This window comes from Nyctereutes procyonoides, unplaced genomic scaffold, assembly GCF_905146905.1.
Source record: "Nyctereutes procyonoides isolate TBG_1078 unplaced genomic scaffold, NYPRO_anot_genome, whole genome shotgun sequence".
Taxonomy (NCBI): domain Eukaryota; kingdom Metazoa; phylum Chordata; class Mammalia; order Carnivora; family Canidae; genus Nyctereutes; species Nyctereutes procyonoides.
In genome coordinates this window covers 1,429,863-1,452,506 of record NW_026575046.1, presented here as the reverse complement: position 1 = coordinate 1,452,506, position 22,644 = coordinate 1,429,863, and the positions used below count along the sequence as shown (strand labels likewise).

The 22,644-nt window shown below is 49.8% G+C and overlaps 1 protein-coding gene across 2 annotated transcripts in view; it reads left to right on the top strand.

Annotated features, from left to right (window-relative positions):
• The window catches only part of RETREG1 (reticulophagy regulator 1), a 112,394-nt gene that overhangs the window by 11,589 nt on the left and 78,161 nt on the right, over nucleotides 1-22,644 (top strand). For both annotated transcript variants that reach the window (XM_055325166.1, XM_055325167.1), the window contains exon 2: nucleotides 18,576-18,682. In XM_055325166.1, the coding sequence (XP_055181141.1) occupies nucleotides 18,576-18,682 (107 nt within the window). The remainder of the gene's footprint in view (nucleotides 1-18,575; nucleotides 18,683-22,644) is intronic.

Below are 22,644 nucleotides of genomic sequence, written 5' to 3'. Positions count from 1 at the left end.
TGCATGTGCGTTTGTCCGAGACGTCACACGGCCCAGCTTCGGGTCCCCTTGGCGTGGCCCTCTGGGCTCGGGGGAGGCTCTGGGTCTGCAGGTGAGATGTCAGGTGGACTCGTGCGTCCGCTCAGGAGGCCACACCGTGGGGGACGGGGGACGGGGCGACTTGTAACTGCCTGGGAGATGACCTCCCGTGGCCGGGGAGCACGGTGTCCCGCCCCAGGTGAGGCTGGGCTGACGCGGGGCGCCGCTGCTGGGGCCGGAGGCGGTCAGGAGGGCCCAGGCGCCCCAGCCTCTCCCGCTTCTCCCGCGGCTCGTGTGCACGGCCCCGAGCTCTGCGGTGGCCCCGGCCCCAGGCCCCCCCGGAGGCTCCAGGCCGCACGGGGACCTCCCGTTGATTCCAGTTGCCGCCCTGCCGGGGGCTTCCGTGGCCCTGTGCACAGTTTGAAAGTATTTTATTTTACTGTGTATTTCTTCTGATTCTTAGCAACGTATTAGAACTTTGTGGAGTTGTACCTGGGTCGAAGAGAAACCCTACAATTACCGAATACGTAGTAAATGATGAGAATCCCACACGTGGAAGTCGACCACTGTCTTGTGTACCCCCAAACGCCTTTCTCTCTCTGATCAATGAATTCCACCAGACTTTTAATAAAACACAGCCGTGTCTCGTCCCGCCTCTCCCCGGGTCCCGGCCCTGTTTCTCAAAGCAACGATTGTTATTTTTTCTGCTTTTTCGGTCTAGTTAGGCTTTTCTAAATAATATCCTTAGAATGCCTTTCCTATTTTATTTTATTTTATTTTTTTTACAATCATAAGCAATTTCTTGAATTTTTTTGAGATATGATTGACATATAATGTATTAGTTTCAGGTAATCCACCTAAAGATTGGATATTTGTGTCTGTTGCAAAGTGATCACCGCTGCACGTCTAGTTAACATCTGTCACCAGACGTATTACAAGGCCTTTTGGTTTCTGCTTTTTTTTAGATGCCATTTCCTGACTTAGCTACGTCGTTTTTTCCCTCCCAGCCCCCACACAGACACCCTTCCGTCCTCCGTCTGCTGCAGTGATGCTGTAACTTGGGGTTCAGTCGCGGGCCGTGTGAGCCTTATCCATGCGTGAGCCTCGGAGAGTGGCCCAGTCACCGTTCCTTTCTAGGATGACTTTATTTTGCTGTTACTCTTAGCGTGTTTGTTCTATTTGATCCTTTTGACTCTCCAACATTTCTAGGAGACTCCCTTCGGTAGAGGGCAAACCTATCAGGCCGGCGCCTGAGCCTCCCTCCTCTGTACCTCTCCCTGCAGCCGCCCCTGCCGGAGCGCCCACGCTCCTGTTCCAGTCCCGTCTGTCGTCCCCCGGGCCTCCTGTCCCCGTGGGACATCCACACCGTCGTCACCCGCTCCTCCTCCCATGTGCTGGGGCCTCCGTTACAGGATCCAGGCGGAAAATGGGGTCACGGGAAAGCTAGCGGCCTGCACGGGGGGGGGGGGGGGGAGCGGGGGGGAGCTCCCGTTCCTTCTCCTTGAGAATATTCATGGTGGCTTAAGAGTTTCTCATGTTGATTTGAGTTCTTCTTTTGGTTTTTTTCCCTCTGTCGCTAGACCCTTTCTCGGTGAGCTCCTCGTCCTGGAGAGAGCACCTTCCCTGGCTTTGAGAGAGTCCAAAGCAAGCCCGTGTTTTGAGGACTTGCGTGTGGAAAACACCTGGATCCCACTCTTCCCTCTGATTGCTGGGAAGTTGGGCTCGGTCGAGGGTTCTGGGCCGGGAATGACTCCGCCTCAGAGTTTTTTTTTTTCTAATTTTTTTTTTCGCCTCAGAGTTTTGAAGCATTGCCCTCCCTGTGTGCTTGACCTCTTCCGTGCTTCTCCAGGGCCTGATCTCTCCCAGGTGATCTCCAGTGGCTGTGGCCACCCGGCCATGCCTTCTCGGTATGCAGGGGAGCAGGGCCTGGACCATGTGCTTGAGATCTTCAGGGCACGCTCAGAGCGGTCCCTCCGGCTTTCATGCCGTGTCCCGAAAGGCCTTTCCGTGCCTTCATCCCAGTACCTGCGTGCGACATAAAAGCTGCGTCTGGCGCTTGTGGTCTGCTCGCTAGCTGCGGGAGTTGCCACAGGGCGTCTGTGTGCATCCCAAGGGTACTCGCTCGGAAAACAGCAGGCGTGGGGCCCAGGGCTGCCCAGGGAGGCTGTAGGTGGGCTGAGTGGTGCCCTGGGGGGCCGGGGGCCGGGGGCCAGGTCCCACAGCTGGCCTGGCTTTGCGTGAACACAGCAGATCCTAGAAGAGGCTGCGCCTCAACCAGTCCAAAGGCAGAGAGAATTGGTGCCTTGACGTTGTCAGCACAGCACTCAGCTAATACCTTGACCTGGCCGGACAGGAGGCTCCGAGTTGAGACAGCGTCGGGCCGGTTGACGGTTTAGATTCGGACTGGAGCCTAGCGCGCCCTGGGTGCCCGTCTGCTCGTCGGCTCCCAAGAAGCCGTCCCGGCGCCTGTGCTCGGGCTCTGCTGGGCCGTGTGGCCTGAGAGCAGTGCGGCCCGGAGTAGCGGATTGCAGCCAAGGCCTGAGAGAGCGGATCCACTGAGGCCGCCTGGGACCCTGAGTTCCGTAGCCTCTGAGGGCACTAACCGGTTTCTGCCTCCAGAACATACTTGTGCCTGTGACCAAGCTGAGCCGGCTCTGACCTAGTAAACCTTTCCAAAGAAGGCACCTGTATGATGAAATAGGCTGAAGCCTTTCCAAAGAAGGCACCTGTATGATGAAATAGGAAATGGGGAGATCTTTGCTCCGCTTTAACCACCTCATTGACAGATGAAGAAACCGGGTCCCCAGGCTCTGCAGGGAGCTGGCGGCAGCACGACCCACATCCGAGCCTCCTGACCCCTTTTTCTCGGAACCGCGTGCCATTCGGTGTTGAAAGAGTGAGCATGACAAACCTAGGAGGCAAAACCCTAACGCTCCCAAGGGCCGGAATCGCCGATGGTAGTCTGCCGGTCGGTGTGCAGATTTTGCTCTGTGGGTCCCACCGTGCCTTGGGGGAGCCCGAGAATCTGGAGCCAGCCTACTGACCGGCCTCCCCACGACTTGCCGACCCTCCAAGCTCCCCGCGGTGGCCTCGGGCATTCGCTGCACACGTCACGCTCCCTTCTGTGCCACCATCAAATGAGCCAGTTTGTTAAGTCCCTTTTGTTAGAAGGGGCCTTGTGCCCTCAGTAGTGAGGGCTCGCATCTGCCTACTTCTGCTCGGGACGAGGTGCTTAACACCCAGCGGAGGGTAACACAACCTTCTTTCAAATGACGAGTCGAAGTCTGTCCCAGAAAACCTTTCATAAGAAGAATTCTTGGCATGGGGCCCCCAGGGGCTCAGCAGTTGAGAGTCTATACCTTGGGCTCAGGGCGTGACCCCGGGGTCCCAGGATCGAGTCCTATATCGGGTCCCCGCAGGGAGCCGGCTTCTCCCTCTGCCTGGGTCTCTGCCTCCCTCTCTGGGTGTCTCAGGAATAAATAAATAAGATCTTAAAAAATGCATTTACCATTCAAGGCAGAAACGCTTTCAAATGCGCCTGAATTACACATGGTACCCGTGTTTGCTGAAACAACCCCAAGACCTGTCGAAGCGGCCGTGATCTCTTCCGTGCATCTGCGGGTTGTCACAGCTCAAGGCTTCGGTTGTTACCAGGACGATCTCTAACAGAGCTGCTGACCTTCTCTCTCAAGCTCTCCTGGGTGTTCACAGAAAACATGCACGCGCCCAGCGTTTTAAAAAGCTGATGTTTTCGTGGGTAATAAAAGCCAAACGTGGAAGTGAGGACGGAGGCCGCCCTTTGGAGGCATGTTGCAGGCAGTGTCTGGGCCTCGGTGGCTCCCAGCGCATGGACCCCAGATCCACCTTTGGACGCGGGGGAGACGGCCGTGAGCTGGAGGGGGACATGCACGAGCTCCTTGCACACTTGCGTTCCTGCGCCTCCCGCGTGCGTGTCGCGGGCTCTGCCTCGGCAGGGGAACCGCATTTCATCTACACGTGCATCTCTGTGGGAATCTGTGGTTCCTTGGTCTGCCTTTCGAATTTAGCTCCCAAAAACCTTCTTGTAAATCCAGAACAAAAGCTGCATTGATGTCGTGTGTACGACATCGGAAAGTTTTAGTGAGAGACTTTCAACAGTTCATGAGAAAATGGTGTAGTAAGACTTCCAACTTTTTCTTAAAAATGATATCTAAGTAGTTGAAGATATTTAACAACAAAGTTTCATCTTCAGCTCGAGTTTTATTTATTAGGATAGATTTTAAAATAGACTCCAATGGAAATGGAAAATATCTAAAAATTGCTTTCGTTTTTTTTTTTTTAATTCACTGGTGGACACTAGTGAACAGTATTATTGAACAACGGGTTTTCTTTATCAAAATGGATCATTTCTATTGAGTTTTTTTACTTTTAATACCACAATATAGCTGAAAAGCTGACACGTTTGTATATTTTTTAAAGATTTATTTTAGGGAGAGAGAGAGAGTGTTGTGCAAGCACTAGTGGGGGCAGGGGGAGACAGAGAGGGAGAGAATGTCAAGCTGACTCCGTGCTGAACACGGACTCTGACGCAGGGCTCCATCCCCGGACCCTGAGATCATGACCTGGGCTGAAATCAAGAGTCGGATGCTTAAGGGACTCAGCCACGCAGGCGCCCCCGTGTTTGCGTATTAATGCCGTGTATGAGGTGCTGTGCGTGTGCCAGCTCTCAGCTCCTTGCTGCCCATAAACCTCTGCTGTGTGCACGGTTACCTGGTGCATGTCCTGAGGCCTACGGGCCCATGGCTGCCGCGCACCTATGGCTCAAGAGCATGGCTGTTGGCAAAAGAACCATTCTTGGGCTGTAGTCCCTAGATTGTCAATGTCGATCTTCGGCTTCTAGTTAAAACTCCCAGATGCCGGGGCGGCCGGGTGGCTCAGTCAGTTAAGCGTCTGCCTTTGGCTCAGGTCATGACCTCGGGTCCTGGGATCGAGCCCCCCAGTTGGGCTCCCTGCTCAGCAGGGGTCTACTTCTCCTCCCCGCTGCTCGTGCTCTGTCTCAACTACATGAATACAATCTTTAAAAAACCTTGCAGATGCCTCATAAGAAGCCGGGACCGCTCCTGGGTGTTGGTATGGCTTTCCTCACAAGTGTGTCCACTGAGGCTTGAGGGAGGTACACCTGCTGCCACTCCTCTGGAGATGAGGATGCAGGAGTTGGCCAGGGCACCATTCTCTTTGTCCTCTTTGACCTGAACAAACACATCACCCCAACAGGCCTTTTGTACAGTGGCGTTAGGATGGATTACATTCATCGTGTGCCTAATAATTATGTTAACTGACTTATTTATTAAATAAATATTGAATGAACAACAATGCAAAAAAGTACTGATTGAGCACCGGCTATCACCAGGTAGTGATCTAGTGCTGGAGCATCACCAGCGAGCCGGAGAGAGTGAGCCCTTCCCTCACGTAACCTGCAGTTTGGTGTCGGGAAGTGCAGGCTGTAAACAAAGGCACCAGCGGATCAGTACACAGGTAGAAAGCGAGATGAGAACCACGAAGAGAAAAGACAACCCTGGAAGAGCCTCGGAGTGGACTCTGATTGCAGGCCGCCAAGGAGATGACGTTTCAGCCCCATATTGACTGAGTGTGACCACCGTCCGCAGGGTGATACCTTGATTCATTCTTGTGCTTTGCCAGGCTTCTGGAAGCAAACACCATTTGCTAAAGGACGTATGTTCTCCTTGATGAGCACAGCCAGGCCCTTGTGGGTGTGGCAGGTTGGAGGTTCTGATGTAGCTGACTGCACGGTTGGGGTTGTTTCTAGAAGATGGGTTATTTTATTTTATTTTTTTAAGATTTTATTTATTCAATCCTGAGACACAGAGAGAGGCAGAGACACAGGAGGAGGGAGAAGCAGGCTCCATGCAGGGAGACCGACGTGGGACTCGATCCCGGGACTCCAGGGTCATGCCCTGGGCCGAAGGCAGACGCTCAACCCCTGGGCTCCCCAGGTGTCCCTAGAAGATGGGCTATTGACCAACCAACAGAGGGCATCTCCGCCGTTTGTAGGCCTGGGTTACCTGCCATCCAGGGGTCATCTGATTGAAATGCAAGCTCATGACCGAGATGTCGACCGTATTCCCCAGGCTCACGGTGCTTGCTGACTCTGTGGTCGAACGAGATGTTTCCTGTCATTGCTCATGTGTAACGCCAGATGCTATAAACACCGACGTTGTGTCGCTCATTGGGGGAGCCTCCTGAGAGGCTGTCCCCTCTCCCTATTACACATGATTCTGTTCTCCTCCCCTGCGTTGTTTTTCATGGCTACCGTCTGTCTTGTTTGGAGAGTTAATAGGGCCCAGGGAATCTCAGGTGGAATTATCAGGAGAGACTTCTGTTTCCCATTAGAGCTTGGTGAGGGCTGCGCTAAGGGTTTGTCTCCCTTGTTTAATTAGAGAAGGTTGTTAGGGTTGTTTCCACCTCGTGTACCGCCCAGTGTGCACGGAGTGGGGAAATGGAGTGGGCAGGCCTGTAAAGGTAGCACCTTCTAGGTCACCGGTGTGAGGTTGTAAACCGAGTGTGTTGGGGAGGTGGCTCCTGTAATACTGTTTCTCTTGTCCTTCCTCTTTTTTATGGCTTCCTTTTGGCAAAGAGTGAAAAGCATTGAAAACAAACAGACGTACCCAGAGACTCACTTTTAATTAGTTGGGATGGTTCAGCTCATTATCGTAGCGCGTGGGCTCCCAAAGTGAGCTTGGGGGGTCGTCTGTGATGTTCACTTACTTTACTTACTCACTTGCTGTGTTTTACTGATGGACTCTTTCTGCACTGAGACCTCACCGTGTAGGTCTTCTTCTCTTACTGGGGTAAGAAGAGGGTGCCCTAATGATGAAGTATTAAGTTCTTACAGTAGGCGATTAGGGTCTGATCAAGGTGCATTCACCCAAAAAGGGATTGGTTGGAACTAGGGAGGGCTTCCCGTGAGGAAGGGGAGGAGAGGGCGCAGGGTAACGATGGGCTGGAGAACGGGGCCAACCCACAGAAGAGAACCGAGGCTGGGTGGGTGCCGCACGGAGGCATGCAGCTCAAGTCCAGCTATTTGCACCCTTGAGTTTTTGGAGCAGAGGGGATGGAGAAACAAAAGGATCATTTGCAGCTGTGGTAATGTCCTCGGTCTTAGAACTGCTGCAGGATGGCTGGGTTCCTCTTGGTGCGCGGACGGGTGCAGGTACATTGGGGTGGGCTCTTGAGCAGAACGTGGATGTCAGCTGTTGAGTGGTTGACCACGACTGCATGGGCATTTTTTTAAAAAAGTTTAGGTATATATGTGTGCATGTATGTGATCTCTACACCCAACATGGAGTTCGAGCTCAGGATCAAGAGTCCTGTTCTTCCAGCTGAGCCAGCCAGGGCCCCCTGAATGGGCATTTAAAGGGCAGGAGCCGAAATGACAGTTGTTCTTTCAGATCCACTCTCTAGAACATTCTGGAGCTTTAGATCAGTTGGTTAAAGTGAGATGCCGAGGGACTCTATGAATGGCATGTAAGTAGACTGTTTGAATAGGAGTCAGTACGACCCAAGTCTTTCACTTACAGGCTGCGTGGTTTTAAACACGTTGCTCCAGCTCCTCTATTTATGAAGATCTTGTCATATGTCTCACTTCATCGGGTTGTTTTGGAACATTAAATGATCCGGGGAAGTGAAAATATCCAGCACGTGGTAGGTTCTCATGACACATCTCCTCTCACCCAGTAGTGTGTGTCCCACTCACTTAGGGCCTTCTTCTAGAAGCAGCTTCAGCACCTGCCCAATGCCTGTATCCGGTACATGCATTTATTTATTTATTTATGAAGAAGCCCCAAACTTCACCTTGATGTTTGGGTCAATTACGTGCACAGCCTCTAGGTTTAGAGTGTATGGATTCAGAGAGTGTTGGAATGGATAACACCTTGAGAGATCTTCCCTTCTTCCCTCTTAACCCTCCTGTGCTACACTGCAGTGTGTGACTTTGATCAGCTCTCCCCCTTCTTCTCGTAGCTCCTTTCCGTGGCTGAATCTGGTAGTCCGTGCTTGGCCTGCTGGCAACTCAGCTGGAGTGGCCTGCAGAAGTTGGCTCACCCACCCTCCTTGAGAGTCTGCTTCTGCTGAGCTGCACTGGGCACCTGGGTAGGTGCAGGGCCCTCTGGAATGGCAGGTACATACACCAGGTAGAGCTAAGGAACCCATTGCATCCCCCCCCCCCCCACGGTGCACCCTGTTGGATTTGCTCCTGGCTTTTTTCCTAATTCCAGAGCAGGAGGAGAGAGAGCAGGCCTCATTTCACTTTGCCTTGAGCTCACATGAATTTGGTTCCACTCCAGCCGTACCCTTGGCCTCTCCCGTTCTCTGGGCTCAAGAACACAAACTCCCTGCTGCGCCACGCTGCTGCCCTTGTGTTTCATCACCGTCCCTTGCTGACCTGTGCACATTCCTGCAATTCACTGGATTATCACCACCCTTTTCTACTAGAGACAGCCTGTCTCCCTCCTCCACTGCAGGATGCTCTTTCCGATGGCTGTGAACCACTGTTGCCCTGCCCATGGGTGCCTTCCAAAATGTCTCATCTCCCTGTAGAAAGTCTCTCATCCCTTTATTTTGTTTCTTCGTTTTTCTCTTCTCTCTTGCTTCTAATTCACTTTTTTGGTCATCACAACTAAAGAAATACCTTCCTAGAAGAAAAAGTCTTCTGAGTTTTATTCAGTCTTCAATTTGTAATTAATAATTGTTACTTACTTCACTTCGTGATTACCCTCTTTCTTTCCAAATTATTTAAAACTATATATTTTATTGACTTTTAAGAAAATGTATCTCCCTCTCCCCAACCTACAGGCGTGTTTAAACAGATCTGAAACTGGGATGTATTTTCATCTTGCAATTCAGAGAGTCATGGTTATTTGGTAGATTTTTTTAATCTGCCTAACAGTGCATAATTTAATTTCACAAAGCATCTTCAGGCAGTGTTTACATGATCTGTAAAAAAGGCCAGGAAAAATGAAAGCCAACTTCGGTTGAGATTCAGAATTTTGTAGTTTAGGGAAGGTGGCTACCGGTATGCCTAACCATGAGAAGATATAGGACTATCTTCCAGCAAAGTGCGATAATGATCTGAACTTTGAATAAAAATATTGGATAGATCATTGTGATCGATTGATCGATTGATTGTGAGACCCTTCTTTTATGATTTGAGCTACGGTAATATTACATAAAGGCAACCATACATAGAGGACTCTGTCTAGGCAAAGTCTATGATTATATATATTTCAGTAAAGGAAAACAGAACCTGCTTTTTGGGTCTCTAGCTTGAAAGAGTTATAAAGCAAATACTACAGATTAATTCCCACCTCATAACTATGGAGGGTCTAGTGCTTTTTTCCATGGATTCCTTTCCCTGAAGACAAAAAAAATTGTATTTTTGCTGTTAACATTATTTCATAAGGCAAAGTGGGTTATTCTGTACACAGAAGTGGGGGTTAGAGTTTCACATGTGGGACACACTAAATATTATTCTTTATGTTCATAAACCAGAGAATTTTTTAAAGCTTTATTTATTTATTTGAGGGGCCGCCGAGCCAGAGAGGGAGAGAGACTCTCTAGCAGACTCTCCGCTGAGCATGGAGCTTGACGTGGGGCTCAGTGTCATGACCCCAAGATCAGACCCGAGCTCAAACCAAGAGACAGACAGTTAACCAGCTGTGCTACCCAGGTGCTCCCATAACCAGAGTTTTTTATTTGTTTTGTGAGTTATCCTTTTATTTGCTTTATGACAAATTTAGCCTCTTGAGCCATTTAATTTGACCTTGAACACTCATCATGAAGAAATGGAAAATTTAGCTTTTTGTCTTGTCCAATGGATACACAACTAGCAAAAAAAAAATATTTTTAGATATTTGTAATGAGCCGCTGAGCAGAGTCCACGGAACATGGCTCTGGTACCTTCGCGTCCCTCGTCATCCACAGAGCCCCGTGCCAGCCTGGCCACTGTGCTGTAGACTTCCTCCATCGCTAAGGCTGAGGGGGAACCTCCTGGGCCCTGTGTGCAGACCGGATGCTCGCAGATCCATCCAGGGACGAGGAAGAGCGGTGGCCCTGAATGACCTGTGTGCAGGAAGCTAGAATGATGGGTGACCCGAGAGTACTTTTGCGCCCAGCCTGTCATTCTCCTTTGTGGGCATCTCCCTGGAGTACACGACTGTCACGTGGTGATGAGCACGAGTGCAGGCTACCTGGACAGTAGTCAAAGCCCATAATTTGATAGGAACTTTTCTATTTAAAATGGTGGACAAAAAAAATAAAATAAAAATAAAATGGACATATTTTAGAGATTCCACAGCCTCTTCTGTTTTCTTTTTTAACCATTAGACACTTAACAATCTTTTAGGCTTTCTCTGGATCTCTGCCTGTTTTCCTTACACTCTCCTTCATCTCTGAACATATGGATTGAGTCTTATTTCTTAGCTGACCCAGATAACAGAGTGGAGACTAGTCCTAGGAGCAGAACTAGCACCAGATTAAAATTTAAAATGATGTTGCTGAGTCAGAGGGTATAGAAAAAAATGAGAAAATACTAAGAAAAAAAGCAAATAGACAAATGTAGCCAACTGAAAAGTGAATCAGAAATGATGCTCTAAAAAAAAAAAAAAGAAAGAAATGATGCTCTACGAGTGTGGCTAGCAATCATCCGTGGGCTGTAATAATCATAAGCTAAACATGAGTCATCTGGGCAGTGTGGTATTTTTTAAAGCAGTCATCACATTGAGATGTAGAAATTGGACACAGTTTGCTAAAGCAAAAGTGCACGTAGTGATTTGGAGCTCTACTTTTCCAAAGCAGCTAAACCATATAGTATGTCTTCATAGAACAAATGGGGTATTATTATACAAATGCAACTTGTATATCTGTAAGATGTATGTATTTATTTTTATATAAATTTTATAAATATATCTATAAAATTTGTATATAGATATATACACAAATACATATTTATAACGTGTATATAATACATACATGTTATATTCCATGACAGTGGAATTGTCATTTGCAGTGTTTACCTATCGTGACAGGTCTACGTATGTTATAGTTGTCATATATGATATTTACTTGCCTTGCTTTACAAAATCTGGAATATCCTTTATCAGAAATTATATCCAATGTCAGCTAAAAGAAGTACCTGTGTCAGACATCATATTTTAATTTTATTTTTTTTATTTTTTTTAATTTTTTATTTATTTATGATAGTCAGAGAGAGAGAGAGAGAGGCAGAGACACAGGCAGAGGGAGAAGCAGGCTCCATGCACCGGGAGCCCGACGTGGGATTCGATCCCGGGTCTCCAGGATCGCGCCCTGGGCCAAAGGCAGGCGCCAAACCGCTGCGCCACCCAGGGATCCCCTATATTTTAATTTTAAAAAGATGTAATTTTTTTTTCCTGTTGATTAGGTATAGAAAAGCCCATCCATCTGCAGAAGGATGTTTCTGATAGCCAGAGACTCCGGGATTAGTGGTGCCTTCTCCTTTCTGGATCCACTGATGTCAGCATAGGTTCCCAGGCTAATTTGGATACAGGCAAGGGTTAGTGGCCTTTTTTTATTGAAGTAAAAGTTATTTTTAGGAGAAAAGAGCCCTTATCGTTCAGCTGTGGGGATGCCCCTCCAAGGCACAGTGAAGCAGAGCTGGTATAATGGGCGAGTGGCCTGTACAGTCAGCAGAGCCTGGTGTTCAGAAGGCCCCAGGGTTGGAGATTACTGCTCCGCGGTTGCTGCCTCGTGGTTCTCTATACTTTCATCTCTGGAGTTCTGTTTTGTAGGTGAAGTCTGATGGGACAGTGAGCAAGCGCTGGGGGTGTGGAGCTTCAGCTCGCCGTGAGGGGTTCTTGCCGTCCCCTTGCGCCACTTGTCAGCCATTCTGCCCAGCCACCCTCCCCCTCCCAGCTGCTCTGCATGACCTCCCTGCAGTGGGCAGGTTGTATCAAGAGGTAGAGGCTTGTGTTCCACTGTGGCCGTCTGCCCCTCACAGCAAGGCCTGGGCACAACGGTGAGGAGGGTCCTCATCAGGCATGTGTCCCTCAGCCTCAAGGTGTTCGCTGCCCTTGCCCCAGCTGGTGATGCCAGAGTGCATTCAGGGCTGATGGGTCATGGGCATTGCACCCACTCTGGATCCAGGTCCCAATGTGCCCTGGAGTGGGGGTTGAAATAGCTTGCGGACCCATTAGTCATGGGTGGGGGTTACAGACTGGTGGGAACAGGGTATTGACTTCTCCACCTCCAGCATGTTCACCTTGCAGTGGACCTGGAAAATCATGTGTGCCCTGAGTGAGGGTGATGTGCATCCACAGACCTCCCTCTTCGAAGTCTGTACTTGATCACTCTGTGTCTCATGATTTCTTGGGCATCCTGCATTTTGACCACAACCCATCTCTTAATTACTGTTCGACAACATTCAGGAATCGTCTGATCACCCATGTGTGGCCATCTTTCCTTTAAAATTCCACCATGGGTGACATGGTCTCCACTTGTGAATTCTGAGTGGGCAGATGAGCAGAGTGCTTGCTCACTCAGCGCTTGCTCACTGGGAAAATCCCTGGCCCTGGCGCTCAGACCAGGACGTGCCCCATGATCATCTTTGGCAGGTTCTGATGGTGTTTAGTTCTGCAGCTGAGAAGTGCTTCATACCTCAAAGTAATTGTCAGCATCAGGCAAGCAGATCAATACTTACAAACACTTAGACTTCAGGAATGCATTAGGTTTCAGCAACACATTTAAGGAAATCTGTTATTATGCCTTTGTGGATAAGGTGGAGTGATATGGACAAGACTGTAGGGGCGGACAGTCTATCATATTCATAAGTGCTGATTAATAAATCTAAGTCACTCTGGAAGCAGTTGCTAATGGAGAGTGACAGGACACCCGCACTGATTGATAACTTTGATCAGGAGTGTGGATGAGGACCGATGACCTGCAGACAGCAAGTGTGTGGGTGCTATGAAGGTGGACAAGAGAACAAAGGATTGATGGACCATTGATGGGATTGATGACACCATTAAGGTCTGTGGGTTTGACTGATGGGCTCTGTCAAACAGGAACAAATTCAATAGGACATACTTAGATTCAAAAGTTGCATCTGAAAAATAGGATCCATGGAGGTTTTTAACCGCCTATTAATCCAGAATAAGCTGGGATGCTGATGGACCTGTTTAAAAAAAAAAAAAAGAGGCTGTCCCCAAGATTTGAAAACTTGTGACGACACAAAATCCTTCACACAATAGCTATTTTATTCATAATCGCTCCAAATAGGAAGCAACCAAGTTGTCCTTCAGTAGGTGAGTGAATTAGCAGCGGTCCATCATATAACAGAATGTTATTCAGTGTAAGAAATGAGCTGGGGCTCCTGGGGGGCTCCATCGGTGAAGCGTCTGCCTTGGGCTCAGGTCCTGATCTCGGGGTCCTGGGATGGAGCCCCGCATGGGGTGCCCTGCTCAGCGGGGAGCCTGCTTCTCCCTCTGCCTCTGCCCCCCACCTTGTGCACACACTCTCTCTCGGTCTCTCTCAAATAAATACATAAAATCCTTAAAAAGTTCGTACCAGAGGACTCAGGATCCTGCCTGAATCAGCACCCACCAGCCAAGATGGGACCCTCGATGATCAGTAGGAATCACACTCCGTGCACCGAAGCACGTCACGTGTCCGTAGCGACAGTAAGGGAAGGAATGAAGAAAACCGATGGAGGAGCCTAAGGAGCTGCCTCATTACCTTGACAGCTGGTAGATAAAGAGAAAGAATCAAGTATTAATCCTGGGTCTCTTGTGACCTCCATCTCTCAGGGCACCTTCGTCCATAGGGGAAATGTCTCTCTGTGGGTCTTTGAAGGCCTCCCCTCTGTATAGATCTGATGCAGCGAATACCCACAGCAAGAACGAGGGGTGCTCGCTCTTGGGTATCTCCCCAGGGTCGTCCTCGTCAGTGGCTGCCGATACCACAGAAGCGTGGACCCCGGACACCCAGACAGCACGTGTCTCCTGGTGGAAGCGCACACCACCAACCTATGACGTAGATTCAACTTTGAACCTAAAGCCGGTCACGGCTCTGGATCCAACTACCAGCTTATATAGTCTGCCCAAGGCATGGAGGAAACTGTTAAACTAAGCCACGGGGTTCAGTGAATGATTCTGAGACTCTGGAAGATTTTACTGGACAGATGAGTCTGTTTCTTCCACAAAGAATTTCAAGCGAGAGAGAGGGTTGGGGGGGGGGGGGAGACAGAGAGAGAGAGAGAGAGAGAGAGAGAGGGAGATGGCCGGAGACCTGTAAATTATAGGAGACTCAAAACTCGCATCATTAATTTCAGTGTATGACTTTTCCCAATATTGTTTCAGACTTTGTGCATATATACACACGTGTGTGCAAAAGGTGGTTGGGTGAATGTGCACGCTCATGGGATTTAATGTCTAGTGACACTAAAGAATTAGAATAGATTTTAAAGGGGAGATTGTGTTTTTATTGTTAGGTTAAATAGTCCTTTTGGGGAAGATATGTGGCATTATCTGAAAATAAAATTATCTGGTGTTTGGGATTTGCTTCAAATAAATGGGATGGATGGTGGAGTTGGGAAGGAGAACTTGGTAGGAACATAGAATAGGGCCATGGATGCAAAATTGTTGAGGCTTCTGTATTATATTTTGGTCTCTCTTTTTATATGTGTTTGAAATCTACCAGAGTAGTTCTTCAGAAATAACTGTAACAACCCAAGCTCTCCTGAATATTAGGCAATTCCTGGAAAATGAAGAAATCAAACTCATGTGTTCCTAAGATTTTGATTTCAAATCACAAGTCTGCACAGCCACAGACTGTTTAAATTTGGAACCGTGAGATGAATCATCTTAAACAGTATAAATAACTAAAATACCAAACATGCATTGGTTTTCTTTAAAAAACATGGATGAGTAATATTAGGGATTCGTTTTGCAAACATTTCTGCACTTAAGTCTTGGGGTTGAGGATGCTAACCTGCGAGGCGGCAATCGTGGAATCTGTACAATCTCAGCATTCCCTTCCTAAGCAGTTGTCGGGATTGCCTTTGCATCAGCCTGAGGATTCTGGTGTGTAAATGAGGTTTATTGGAAGGTGACCTTCCCCTGCTTTTATATAATATCTCTGCTGCTTTCACAGAGCGACAGAGTTGACAGTTGCCACAGACTATATGACCCATGAAGCTGAAAATGTGTTCTGTCTAGGCCTTTGGGGAAAGTGTGCTGACCTGGTTGCAGAATATTATTCCTTTCTCATTCACCTTAACTTGTTTGGCAATAGACCTAGGATCTTCCTTTCTTCCAGGTGGTTACAGATGAGCACAGCATCATTTATTAAACAGTCCATCCCTTACGGTTGAGGGTTCTTCATGATCAATGAGACCCTTAGCCACAGTGCCCACTGGACCCTTGCCCAGCACCCCTAAGTGGAATTGCTGTTGCAGTGCCCTCCAGGGGAAGTCTCCCAGGAGCCAGGGCTGAGGGTTACAGCCCTGTCATTACCTGATGTTTCTATTTCTGGAAGATCGTAACTTCTAAGAGTAATTAATGACCTCCACTGCTCGGGTTGGTTTTCTTTCTTTATTTTTAAAGAGACATTTAACTGGTTTTCTGGCCAAGGGAAGACCTTTAAACTCGAGGGAACCTTCCTAGGGCTTTGCCTGACTCTGCAAAGCAGGTGATTCTAACAAAACATCCTAATTTAACATCTGTGTAGATTTTCTCTGATGTGGTGAATGAAACTGTGAGTTACAACTCATTTATGAGCTTTGAATCACCTTAGAAATACAGTCATCATTTAAAAATATGATAGAATTGAATGGAAAATAGCAGAAGGCATTACAAATTACAAGGATGAGTATTATTTGGGGGTGCCTGCTGGCTCAGTTGGTAGAGGGTGCCACTCTTGATTTCAGGGTTGTGTGTTCAAGCCCCACGCTGGGTATAGAGATTACTTTAAAAAATCTTTAAAAAAGGATAAATTCAGGTGCTTGGGTGGCTAAATTTGTAAAGCATCTGACTCTTGATTTAGGCTCAGGTCATGCTCTCAGGATTGTGAGATCAATCCCTGCATCAGGCTCTACACCGAGCACAGAGTCAGCTTGAGATTTGCTCTCTCCCTCTCCCTGTGATCCTGTTTTTTTTTTCTCTCTCTCTCTAAAAAAAAAAAAAAAAAAAAAGGATAAATTTATTTTTTGAAACTTTGGTTTCATTTGTATATATTTAGATGTACATGAATTTCTTACTGTGGGTCACCATCAAACATTTTGATAACTGCCATGTCAGTATCAGGTGGGGAAAACTGAGAGAGCCTGGCACACGGACGTGGTGAGCAGTGATCATGAGCTGGTAGGAGGAAGTAAGGAAGAAGAAAACAAATACCCCAAACCAGCCTTGGTTAATACAAACATATATGAGCTCCAAAAATAGAGCCAGAAGCTCCAAAAATAGAGCCAGCTACTCTTCTCAGAGTAGAAGGACAAGTCATTACTGCTAAAAAATATAGATGTTGGCCTTATGGATCTTCTTATATGTCTGCCCCTTCCCTCTGTGCTGCTTGTTCACTATTTCCTTCTGGTAGAACAGTGGCTGGCCCAATGTAGACACTTTCCAAATAAGTGTTTATCGAATACAAATACTAGTAGTTAGAACACCTATTTCAGGGGATCAGGGTGGGGGCCAGCGCGGGGAGGAACCTGGGATCTGGGAATTTATATTTTAACAATCTTTCCAGACAGCAGCCCGGGACTGTGGCAGATCAGTATTTAAGAATCACTGACTCATTTTACCTGGTTATTTTCCTGGCCCAGGTCACACACACAGTTAACATTATAATCAGAACCGGAACCGGGTTGCTCACCTTCTGCTGGAGAGCTTTTCCCATAAAATCCCCAGCAGCATCTCACGCCAACCATGTCTCATCAAACACATTGCACGACCTTCTAATGGACGTCCCGAACACCATGCTTCCTCATGGTCCCCCCTCATCCTGTCATTTGCCCTCAGGCATTTTCCTAAATCACCCATCATTCCATTTTCCTGCCCTATACCTTTGGCTTTCTCTTTAGTGCCGGTAACATTGAGACGAGATGCTGTGGCACATCATTCAGGGCCTCCCACAGTGTGCCCCCAGCCTGTCCCCTCAATATCTTCTCTCTCGGCAGTCTCCCAAATCTCTGCTTTATCCAGATCCTTCCGCGGGGACGCCCCGGAACACGCGGCATGCCCCAGGCACACCTGCCCCTTCCCTGACTCTGACCGTCTGTACCTGTTGTATCCTCCAACTGGAGCAGTCTCTGTTTTCCTCTGAATTACATCCATCCTGCCCGACCAAGTGCAGGGCCCATTCTGTAAAGTCTCCCCTCATGAGTGAGTTAATCACTCCTCCTCTACTTCTCTTTGTTCTTTGCTCACGTTTTATTAGAGTCCCTCAGACTCATTGTCTTGGATTTTGCTAGCTTGGCCTGCGTTCGTCTGTGATGAGGAAGCAAGTTCCTGGAAGACAGGATTCTTTCTTTACAGTACATGTTCTCCTCTGTAAAGCCTACAGTGCCTTTCAGCTAGTATTAAATGACATATATGTCAATTTTTCGATGATTAGGATCGCATCAGGATTAATCTTAACTGGTAGTTTGGCCAATTAACCTCTATAGAATAGGCTTCATCCTCTACACGAAGCCTCAGAGCTCCTTGTAACTTGTTTGCCATTTTCTTCCTTTATAAGCCCGATCGTAAGAAAGTTCTGCAGTGTCCGCGTGCTGTTCACGATGAAGAATTCCGTGTTTTTCTCTGGAAGGGAAGGGGCCAGATAGACCAAGGGGTAGTGATCGCAAAGGGGGGGGGCTAGCACCTTGGATCTTTGCTTGCTGTTTTCAAGAGCATGAAGGGAGGGGATAGTAGTTAAATAAATGAATGTGGCGCGAGAGCAGAAGGCCGAGGGCAGTGAGGAGAGGGCATCTGCAGTAGCTACTCCGCGTGTCGGGAAACCCCGCGGCGCTCCCCTTCTAGCGCCTCATGATTCGGTTGCAGGTCACTTCCATTCTCCATCTGTTAGCAGAGCGATATTTGGGACACACCCGACATAGCAAATCCTCTACCCAGATCAGAGGTTACAGCGGAAAGCCTAGCACAAAAGCGTACATGGCTCGAGCGCTTTTATTTTGCTGACTTCGATGCCGATGAAAATAACTTCGATGTGGTCTCAGTGGGGTGATGCTGAAAACTGAAATTTGGATTGTTTCCATGGTGAAGACTAAACCTTTTTTTTTTTTTTTTTTACTTCATTAGAGAGAGAGCTTTGCATGAGAGAGACTGTGAGAGCAGGGGAGGGGCAGCGGGTGAGGCAGGGAGCTGAGCAGGGAGCCCGATGTGGCACCACCCCAGGACCCGGGATCACGACCTGAGCTGAAGGCTCAACCAGCTGAGCCACCCAGGCGCCCCGAGACTAAGCCTAATTTTTTAAAAAAGGATAAAAATTCTCAAGTTGATAGAATGATTTGTCTGTTTTTGCTGTTGCAGGTTCCTCGCGCTGACTCCGTGGAGAGTGTACCACCTGATTTCTGTCATGATACTTGGGCGTGTTATCATGCAAATAATAAAGGATATGGTTTTGTCTAGAGCTAGAGGTAAGAAAACTGAGAATTCACTTTTATGCTAAATAATTTTCTAGGCCCTGAATGTCTGATTTTTGCGTAGGCATATTAACCAAGTAGTTTTAAAAGGGAACAACGTAACAGATCATGTAGACGTTGACTTTGGTGTTATGTTTATTGAATGTTTATTTATTTGGTAAATATTTATTTAATACTTATTATTTACTCACCTGATGTTGTCCCTAGTCATAGCTAGTGCTCCTGGGTGAAAGGTCTGTGGGGGCTGGTTTCGCTCGGGCTCTAAGCACCACGTAAATATCATTTTGATTCACGAGTAGGCTGCAGCAAGGCTGACAGTGAAATCTTTATTACGCCTCACATGGTGACACTTGGACCGCTGGAAGATGGACTCATTCATGTAAAAATTTTCTCTGCCCCTGTGAAGAAAAAAATTATTCAGGGCTTAAAAACAAGTAATAGTTGGGCGCCTGGCTGGCTCCGTCAGTAGAACATATGACTCTTGATCTCGGGGTTATGAGTTCCAGCCCCACGTCGGAGGTGGAGATTACTTAAGAACAAAACCAAAAGACAAGGAATAGTCAAGTAAATATTAACAAACAAGTTCATAATGATGAAAAACGAGCTGACTGTGAACATCGTTTAGAAGTGAGAAGTTCGAATTACTTTTGAAATTTGCTTAAGGTGTTTCCTGAGTGATTCGTCTGTATCACGAATGTGAGTCCAGCTTTCCTGTCCTTGGAGAGGCCCCTCCCCACAAGGTTCCAGTAGTTTCCGCGAATGGGCGAAACACCTTCCTCGGAATAACTGAGTCCTGGATACTAAGTGTGATAAGACTGATTGGATCAAAAAAGTGAACAGGAGGAGGTTATACTGAGACATTTGAGTCCCTGAGTGATTTATTTATTCTCTGCTCGGTGGGGAACCTGCTTCTCCCTCTCCCTCCGCCTGCTGCTCCTCCTGCTTGTGCTTGCTCGCTCTCGCTCGCTCTCCATCAAAGAATAAATGGGTAAAAAAAAAAAAAAAAAAAAAGGTTTAAAACAAAAGAGATGCTTAACTGCCTGAGCCACCCAGGTGCCCCTCCAGGCCCCTAACTTTTAGCCCCTCTCAGGCACCTGCCCCAGGACTTTCTGTTCACCACAGACGTAGGGAGGCCGCCTGGAGGTGGAGCACCTCACTCTGTGGGGTTTTGCAGGGGGTCGGTCAGATAAGGCACAGCTACGCCCTGTGTCTGCCCTGATCCGTAATGGGTAGACGACAGCGCATTTTCCTCCACTGGACTTTTACCCCCTAAAACCTCCCTCAGGGGAATCTTAGAAGAAATCACTGCTGAAAATTTAATCAGCAGCCATTTTAGGTGAGCAACTCAGGAGTTTCAAATTCTTTAAAGGATTTATTTATTTGTTTATTCATGAGAGACACACACACAGAGGCAGAGACACTGGCAGGGGGAGAAGCAGGCTCCCCGCCGGGAGCCCGATGCAGGACTTGATCCCGGAGCCCCGGGATCATGCCCTGACGCTTCACTGCTGAGCCACCCAGATGTCCCAACTCAGTAGTTTCAGCGTTGAATCAAATTTGGTCCCGTCTGGGCACAAGTGACAAGGAGCGGACAAGCAGGGACGGAGCTGGAAGGCTTTGCGACTGTTCACTTGCTCACCCTCGGCCCCTGACGCAGAGGCCCTTCTCAGCCGTGGCTCGTTGGCTTCATGTTCTTGCAGATACGGGACTTGCATGTTCCCAAGGTGGGGCCACCTCGTGACAAAGGGTCTGGCCTTTACAAAGCTAGGCTGGTAGGGCTGGGGAATGCGGGCCAGGGTCGGCTCAGGATCCCGCAGTCCCGGCTTTGGGCTTCACCCGAGGCTCAGGTGGCCCGTGACAGTTCGTGGTAGTGGCTGGAGGGGAGACAACAAACGCACGGGGATGGGGAAGGAAAGCACCAGGAGGGGGCAAGAGCTGGCTGGCTCCTTCCCAGCCTGATTTAGGGGAAGGAGGTGGTGCCTCTGCACCAACAGGTGGACCCCGCCTTCACCCCTTGGTCGGGGAGGGAGAAAGCGGAGGGCTGTTGCTTCAGCCCCGCTGAGTCTCCAGGGAAAGGGGAAGGCCGGGGTTCCGATGTCCCGAGTCCTGGGACGGGGGAGGGCGGGCTGGCTCGGGTGCAGGGCGGCTGGGAAAACTGGCAAAAAAGCTGGAAAAACTGATCTCGAGGGTCTGGCCGTTGAGCCCACTCGCTGCACATCGCAGCCGCCGAGGGCACCCGTCCCGACTGCGGGAACACGTCCTCGTCCCCGCAGTGGCTCCAAACCACAGAATCTCTGCTCTGCGGGCCGGGGTGCAAGGGCAGGGTCACGGGGCCCAGGTCCGGGCGCCGCAGGGCTGTGCCCCCTCCCTGGGTCTCCAGCCGCCCCGGTTGCGGGGTGTCGGTGGCTCTGCTCACGGCACCCCCTCCTCCCCCAGCCTCTCCCAGGGAGGCCTGCGATGACCTCTGGGGCCCTAGGCCCAGGACAGGCTGCCCGCCGCCTGCTCCTGCCTCCATCGCATAGGCCACCTCCCGTTTGCCATGTAAAAGGTTCGGGGAGGGAAGACCTGCCACCTCTGGGTCACGCGGTCCCCTGCACGGCCGGCCTCCTTGCGCCCCGGGACGGCAGAAACCGACCCAGGGCACAGGGTCCTGTGAGGGCCGCCACCGGGTCCCCTGCTCCGCTGCTGCCCGCCTGGCCCTGCGGGGACTCCGCTCGTTGGGCTGCGGGCGGCGGGGCTCCAGGGCGTCCATACCCGAGAGGGCCGGGGGCATCGGGGGCGTCCACACCCAGGGGGCTGGGGCGTCCAGGGCATCCACACCCGGGGAGCCGGGGGCTCCGGGCATCCGGGGTGTCCCCACTCAGGGGATCCAGGGCATCTAGGGTGTTGGGGGCGTCCACATGTGGGGGTCCAGGGCATCCAGGGCATCCCCACTCAGGGGGATCCAGGACGTCTAGGGTGTCGGGGGCGTCCACATGCGGGGGTCCAGTGTGTCCAGGGCATCCACATGCGGGGGCTCCAAGGGCTCCGGGAGCTCCGGGGCATCCCCACGCGGCAGCACCGTGGGCGCCGGGGCAGTGAGCGCGGCCGCAGCACCCCCCTGGGCCCGGTCCCCTTGGCACCTGCTGGCCCGCAGGTCCCGGTGCCGCGGCCTCAGCGGTGGAGCTCGGCCGGGGGGGCTTCCCGCTGACGCCCACTGTCCCTTGGCCGCGTCCCCTTCCCTCTCAGGCCGTACTTCCCACCTGGCTCCCCTTCCTGTCCCGTGTTCCAGCAGCGCCCTGTGCGCCAGGGGGACAGCTCAGCAGTTGCCGCACGGACACCTGTGCGGTGTTTATACCTGTCGCCTTTTTATTATTTTTTAAGGATTGTATTTATTTATTCACGAGACACAGAGAGAGGCAGAGATACAGGCAGAGGGAGAAGCAGGGAGCCCGATGTGGACTCGGTCCCAGGACCCCGGGGTCATGCCCTGAGCCGAAGGCCAGCGCTCAGTCACTGAACCCCCACTTCCGCCCCCGGCGCCCCGTCCTTTTCTCTCTTGACGGCCTTGCCTCCTTCACTGCTGCGTCTGGGTACTACTCCCACTGCCAGCTTTAATGACGCGCCGCCCTGGGAATGGCCAGGAGGCGGCTTCTGCACCTTCCCATCAAACGAATGCCAGAGACGCCCCTTTTGTCCTGCGGCATCCCCCATCCAAGATCCATGTCATAAATTTTTAAAATTTAGTCCTAGGGGAAAAAGAAGTTTCTCAAAACTGCTTGCATTCTTTCATCAGACTATTAGAATTGTTCAGGTGATCTAGCTTCCCTTTTTGCCTTGGCTGCCAGTCAGCCCAGGGATGAATCTGTCGCTCAGTTATGGTCACCATATTAGAATCCTGTTCCCCGGGCCCCTGGGGGGGCTCAGCGGTTGAGTGACTGCTTTGGGCCTGGGACGTGATCCTGGGGTCCTGGGAT